At 46.6% G+C, this 7,500-nt stretch overlaps 1 protein-coding gene across 1 annotated transcript in view; it reads left to right on the forward strand.

The window, feature by feature from the left end:
- The window catches only part of LOC138867307 (neural cell adhesion molecule 2-like), a 105,971-nt gene that overhangs the window by 16,994 nt on the left and 81,477 nt on the right, over positions 1-7,500 (forward strand). The window contains exons 3-4 of the mRNA XM_070142430.1: positions 1,073-1,278; positions 2,536-2,622. Coding sequence (XP_069998531.1) covers positions 1,073-1,278; positions 2,536-2,622 — 293 coding nt within the window. The remainder of the gene's footprint in view (positions 1-1,072; positions 1,279-2,535; positions 2,623-7,500) is intronic.

Genomic DNA, 7,500 nt, shown 5'->3' on the forward strand with positions numbered 1-7,500 from the left:
AGAGAGAGAGAGAGAGTCAGAGGGAGAGGCAGAGGGAGAGGGAGAGGGAGAGGGAGAGGGAGAGGGAGAGGGAGAGGGAGAGGGAGAGGGAGAAGGAGAGAGAGAGAGAGACAGAGAGAGAGAGAGAGAGAGAGAGAGAGAGAGAGAGAGAGAATAATAAAAGACAGACAAACACAAAGACTTACAGACGGAGAGAGAGAGAAAGAGAGAGAGAGAGAGAGAGAGAGAGAGAGAGAGAGAGAGAGAGAGAGAGAGAGAGAGAGAGAGAGAGAGAGAGAGAGAGAGAGACGGAGAGAGAGAGAGAAAAAGAGAGAGAGAGAGTGAGAGAAAGAGAGAGATAGAGAGAAAGGGAGAGAGAGAGAGAGAGTGAGAGTGAGAGAGAGAGAGAGAGAGAGAGAGAGAGAGAGAGAGAAAGTGAGAGAAAGAGAGAGAGAAAGTGAGAGAAAAAGAGAGAGAGAGAGAGGCGAAGAGAAGAAGAAGAAAAAGAAGAGGAGACTGAAGGAAAGAAAACTATAAATGAAGAATAAAACGGAAACAGACAAACACAGACAATGACAATAAAGGGTGAATACAATAGATAGAATCACAAGCAATATATTTTTACCTTGCCATGTAATGTTGAATCGTCTCGCCGGGAGATGACACACCAGCTTAATGCATTGGGACATGCAACAGATCTTTGCAACGGGGTGGATTTTGCTGTTTGGTGAGACATGCAGTATAAATATGTATAAATAGGTGTGTGTGAGAGAGAGGGAGGGAAGGAGGGAGGGAGGGAGGGAGGGAGGGAGGGAGGGAGGGAGGGAGGGAGGGAGGAGGGGGGAGAGAGAGAGAGAGAGAGAGAGAGAGAGAGAGAGAGAGAGAGAGAGAGAGAGAGAGAGAGAGAGAGAGAGAGAGAGAGAGACAGAGAGACAGAGACAGAGACAGAGAGACTGAGAGACAGATAGAGAGAGAGAGACAAAGACAGAGAGAGAAAAGAGAGAGAGAGAGATTCATTATCGTTTTTTGTTTTCTTTCTTTCTTTTCTTTCATTCTCTGCCCCAAATAACAGAGCCATTCGATTCTCCCGCAGCTACGACGAGAGACCAGGCTACCACAAGGGGTCCCAGTGGGCGGACACGGATGTCTTTGGGTCGCGGGCCTTCTACAGCGCCCACAGCATCCCGCCCGCGCTCGTGTTGGCCCAGGCTACTGTGGAGGACGCCCGCCTCTACCGCTGCAGGGTCGACTTCCAGAATACTAGGTCACGGGTTGCTTGGGTCAATCTCACGGTTATAGGTATGGCTGTTTTCTCTGTCTGTCTGTCTGTCTCTGTCTCTGTCTCTGTCTTTGTCTTTGACTTTGCCTTTGTCTGTCTTTGTCTCCATCTCTATTTCTGTCTCCATTTCTGTCTATTTCTTTGTCTCTATCTCTATCTCTGGCTCTGTCTTTGCCTCTATCTCTATCTCTGGCTCTGTCTTTGCCTCTATCTCTGGCTCTGTCTTTGCCTCTATCTCTGTCTCTGTCTCTATCTGTCTCTCTCTTTCTCTATCTATCCTTATTTTTACCTTTGTCTTTGTTTCTGTCTGTTTAACGTCTCTCTCTCTCTCTCTCTCTCTCTCTCTCTCTCTCTCTCTCTCTGTCTCTCTCTCTCTCTCTGTCTCTCTCTCTCTCTCTCTCTCTCTCTCTCTATCTATCTATCTATCTCTCTCTCCCTCCCTCCCTCCCTCTTGCCCTTCGCCTTTTCACTTTTCTTTATCTCTCTCTCCCTCTTCCTTTTTTCCGTTTCTCGGATGTTATTACTGTCTAAAGCATAGCCTTGAAAACGCCCTCTCTCTTCGCAACCCCACCTTATCACTTAACGGATCTTTTTGTTGCACTTTCCCGACGCTTTCCTTTAGCTGGTGGGTATAATGCCCCTTCATGATTACCACTTAACTACACTTTTACCACTATCACTTGTTCGCCACGTCCTGATCGCTCCTTTGGTCACCACAGCCTGACTCTTACTATCGCATAAACACCAGCTGTAAGTGTCGTTCCTATTGTAAAAGGCTCTCCTGCGTAACAGAGTATTCCCCCTTGTATTACAGCACGGCAATAGCTTGTAGGTTCTTTCGTTGCACTTTCGTATTTAGCCGTGGCATTAGTGCAGCGGCGGTAGGTTAGAGTAACGTCGAGCATTTAGTCTATTGGTAATGGTTAGAGGAAAACCCTTGAGCACCAATTTCTGTATTAGTGATGGTAATGGTTAGAGTAACTCCTGCTTGGGAATTGCTAATAGGTCTTATAACCCTAAGCACCAGTTAAGGAGTTGGTCCTACTTCAATCATCCCCTGACACCAGCTTGTAAAAATAGTAATAGTATTAGTCCTAATATCCCCCCGGCCTCACAAATTCCAGTACTATTCCCCTAGTACACGCCACTGTACCAATATCCCCCTAGAGCAATAAAGTCCCCGCTGTGATTACCCTGCAGCGCATCCCACAGCAGCAGCCAGTGCCCTTGTCCTATTTGGCTGTCCCGTCGCTCACTGTGCAGTGTCTCCCTTACAGTGCCGCCCAGGAGGACTCAGCTGATGGTCCTGAATTCGCCGGTGAACCTAGGTGACCGCAATGACGTCATTTGTAAAGCCTTTGGAGGTAAGTCCGCGCGAGAGACTATATTACTATGGGGTGTTTGGGTCTGTGTGTTTATGGGGTTGGTCCATCAAGCGTTATGTGTTGGCCTGTTGGGAGTTGATTGTAGTACGGATATGGTGTTTGCTGTGAGTGATATGTTTTGTTTTGATGTCATGCATTGTAGTCTGTTATGAAATTGCACTGCTAGTCTTAATGATCGCCTTCTTGTGCGCGCGTATTGCCTGCAAATTGTTATTTTCTTGAGAACCGCTTTGGAACAGACGTAGGTTGACATTGTTCACCGTAAACCGATACTTTATTTACATGACCTTTATATTCAGAAAGCCTGATCCACAGACACTTACAAAACATGATTAAGATTCATAAACAGAGCCGCATTTTCCACACGAAGCGAGTGTTCTGTGTTAAGAATAGCAAGAGTTGAGAGATATTCAGTTTTCCCGAGATGTATGCTGCGGATGTTAAAGGTATCGTTCTTGTTGATGTATGCTAATTATACGAATATTTACGTTGGGAGTTCATGCAGTTATAAGCCAGGCTGAGTTTCACCAGATGGAATACAACAGTCGCCAAGCTTCGAATTTGATTAACTTTCCACTGTATCTTAATTGCATTTGAATAACTAAATTAATTGAAATAAATGCAAGGGAAAAAAAGAGAAGTTTAAAAAGAGAATTTCACAGTGCGAGAGTAAGTTGGACTTTTTCCATGCAACGTTAATTAGACTTTGATAATGATCTTACAAAAAAAAAAAAGATAATTATCTCACTATATCAAATGCAAACCTAATCACGAATTAGAAAAGATTAAGCGTATCTTTACATGCTTCCAGTCTATCCCAGGATTAGCATCACTCTTGTCATTTACATCATCTGAATGTACAAAGAACGTAAAGAAAAAAAGGGTAATTGCGGACGCCCTTGTGCTGTATTGTGGCGGCGTGATGTCGAGAATACATTGGGGAAAAGTGTAAGTTCTCCATTTTTCTGCACGAGAGAGTTGGGGAGAAAGAGACGGGGAGATAGAGATAGAGGGACAGACAGACGAGGCGGGCAGGCAGGCAGAGGAGGAGGGAGAGAGATAAAGGTAGATAGATAGAGAGGAAGGGTTGAGGGAGAGGGGGAGATGGACACACACACGCACACGCACACGCACACGCACACGCACACGCACACGCACACGCACACGCACACGCACACACACACACACACACACACACACACACACACACACACACACACACACACACACACACACACACACACACACACACACATACACACACATACACACACATACACACACACACACACACATGCACACATACACTTCCTAACAGGTAAGCAGCCTGACGAACTAAAAAATAGCGTGTATATATGTGCATTATAAATCTACATTATATTTTATCCTACTATAATATATATCATAGGCCGACTGTCTGACTGAAAGAAAAGACCATGACTGCGTGTGCGTGTACGTTCTTCTATTCACCTCTATACGTACATACACGTGCATCCAACAAGAAAATGGAACATCACGGGCTCGAACTCTCTTTAAACACAACTTTTTTCATTATCTTCACTCCCCTTTTTTTTTTTTTTTTTTTGCTTTAACGGCGCAGAACATTTTTGACCTTATAAAGCGTGACTTAGGGAGAAGGTCCTGCCGTCGGCCCTGACCTTGACCTAGATTGCCCTGCGTTTCTGAACAACATCTGCTTAATGCGTGTTCCCCGTGCGTGAGACTACTCTTAATGTCTCTTTCTGCAGGGAGTGGCTAGCGTGCGAGGGAGAAGGAGGGGTAGACATGGGGGGAGGGGAGGGGAGGGGGGGAAATGGAAAAGGGGGGGGATGGAGGAATGAGGTGGGAAGGGGAAGGGGAGAGAATGGGAAAGGAGGAAAGGGTGGGGGGAGGGAGAGAGGGGGAATGGAAGGAAGGTGGGGGGAGATGGTGGAAGGAGGTGGGACTAGGGAAGGGGAGAGAATGGGGAAAGGAGGGTGTGGGGCTGGGGAAGGGAGAGGGAAGAGGGATGAAGGAATGAGGTGGGAGGGACGGGAGAGAAAGGGGAAAAGAGGGGGTCTTGGGAAGGGAAACAAGGTGGGAGGGGAAGGAGAGAGAGGGAAAAAGGGGGGGCTGGGGAACGGTGGGAGGGGACGGGAGAGAAGGGAGAGGAGATGAAAGGGCAGGAATGAAACAAGGTGGGAAGGGAAGAGGAGAGAAAGGGAAAAGGGAGGGCGGCTTGGGAACGGATGGAGTGAAGGGGGAAGAGGGATGGAGGAATGAGATGGGACGGGGAGGGGGAGAAGGAGGGGAAGAGGTGGTCTTGGGTAGGGGTGAAGGAGGGGAAGGGAGAATGGAGAAACGAGGTGGGAGGAGAAGGGAGAGAAAGAAAAAGAGGGTAGAAGGGGAGGAGAGAGAGATAAGGAAGAGGAGGAAGGAGGGAGAGGGGACTAGGTTGGGGAGGAAGGAAGGGTGAAGGGGGAGGGGGGGCGAAGTGAGAAGGAGGAGAGAGAAAGGTAAGAGAGGGGAGAAAGGAAGGGGGATGGAAGAATGGGGAGGGAGAAACTAAGTAAGAGGAGGAAGAGAGAAAGGGAAGATAGGGAACTGGAATGGGGAGAGAGTGGGGGGACGAGATGGGAAGGAAAGGTGAGAGAAAGGATGTGCGTGGGGGAGGAGAGGGGAATGGGGTTGGGGAGAGGGGTTGGAGGAGGGAAGAAAAGGGAGAAGAGGGGGTTGGAGGGGAGGGGATAGAAGGGATTTGGGAAGAGAGAGGGGGAGATGGAGGAGGAAGAGGGAAGAGGAAACGAAGAGGGGGTTGAAGGGGATAGAAAAACAGAGGAGGAAGGAGGGAGAGGAAGGAGGGAATGGGGGGGGAGAAGGAGAGAGAGGAGGGAGGGGGAAGGAAGGAATGGAAAAGAAGGGAAGGGGAGAGAAGGAGAGGGGAGGAAGAGGGAAGAGGGAAAAGGGAGAGAGAGAGGAAAGAATGAACCGAAAGGAGGTAGAAAGGATAGAGGGGGAAGGAAGGCAGAGAAATGAGAGAGAGGGAGAAGGGAAGGAAGAGAAAGGAGGGAGTGGGAGAAGGGAAGGAAGGAGAGAAGAGGTGGGAAGAGACAGAGGGAGAAAAAGGGAGTCAGAGGAGAGGAGAAAAATAATATTCAGAAATAGGGTCGACTTAGTAGGGGATGGAGGGGGAAGGGGTGTGAAAAGGGAGAAGGAGAGGATTGATGAAGGGGGAAGGGGTGCAAAGATGGAAAAAAAACAGGAAGGAGGGATGGGGGAGAAGGGAAAAGAGGAGAGAAGGGAAAGATGAAGAAGTACATCGGAAGAAAGAATAAAAAAGACAGGGAGAAAAAGAAGGCAAAAAAGACAAAGAGATAGATACAAAAGAAGAAGAAGAAGAAGAAAATAAACGGAGAAAAGCTAGAAGTAAAAAAAAAAGAGAGAAAGCAAAGGAGGAGATGAAAGAAAAGAAATACAGATAAAGAGACGAAAGGGAATAAACGAGAGCCAAGCAAAAGCGAAAGTGGATAAGTGGCAGCTAGTTGACTAGTGTGTGTCGAGCGAGCCAGACCTAGCGTGTGGAAAGGAGCTATTAAGAATGGAGAAAGAGTGCATGGAGAAGCGTGTGTAGCGAGGAGAAGAAGAGGGAGAAAGGGGAAGAGCGAAGGAAATTAGATAATTGAAGGTTAGAAAAGAGATGATTAAGATTATAAGTAAAATGAATAGGGGATGAATAAGTAAATAGATGCAGACCGGTAGACAAACGCATGAACACATGCATACACATGCATACACATGCATACACATGCATACACGTGCACACACACACACACACACACACACACACACACACACACACACACACACACACACACACACACACACACACACACACACACACACACACATACATACATACATACACATACACATACACATACACATACACATACACATACACATACACATACACATACACATACACATACACACACACACTCAAACAAACTCCCCAACCAACCAACATACAAACAAACAAGCAAACAAACATTAAAACAAACTTCAAAGCACACACATACACATACACACACAAACACACAGACACACAGACAAACAAACTCCCCAACCAACCAACAAACAAACATTAAAATAGACATCAAAACACACACACAAACACACAAACATACAAACACAAACATACAAACAAACTCCCCAACCAACCAACCAACAAACAAACATTAAAACAAACATCAAAACACACACAAACACAAACATACAAACAAACTCCCCAACCAACCAACATACAAACATACAAACAAACAAACATTAAAACATTAAAACAGACCTAAAAACACACACACGCGCACACAGAGTAGGCGTCATCTAAGGGCTAGTCAGAGCAAGAAAGTCCCAGCGCGAGAGAGGAAGCAAAGAGCTGAGTTACGTTTTGAAGTATACTCGCTAAGAACAGACCAATTTTTTTTTTTTTATTCGCTACAAAGGCGGGGTATCAAAAGCGACGCGTTTTGAACCTATCCCTTTTTTTCTCTCTCTTTCTTGAATTCGTCCTTTTTTGTGTGTGTTTGTCTCTCTTTTTTTTTACGTTGTTTTGTTTGTTTGTTTGTTGGGGGGTAGGGGTGGAGGGGGGGTTGATACCTTAGGCTGGTCAAGAGGACCTTCTGTTTCCTCTTCCCTTGTTTTCTATCCCTTCTTCTCTCATTGTCCGCATTTTCCCCTCTCCTCCCCTCCATCTCTCTCATTTCTTCCATTCCCTCTCTTCCCTCTCCTCCCCTCTCTCTTCTTTCCTCCTGTCTTCTCTATCTTCCATTCGCCCTCTCGCTTCTCCTCCTGTCACTCTCTCCCCTCTCCTCCCCTCCT

Source organism: Penaeus vannamei, chromosome 29 (assembly GCF_042767895.1).
Source record: "Penaeus vannamei isolate JL-2024 chromosome 29, ASM4276789v1, whole genome shotgun sequence".
Taxonomy (NCBI): Eukaryota; Metazoa; Arthropoda; class Malacostraca; order Decapoda; family Penaeidae; genus Penaeus; species Penaeus vannamei.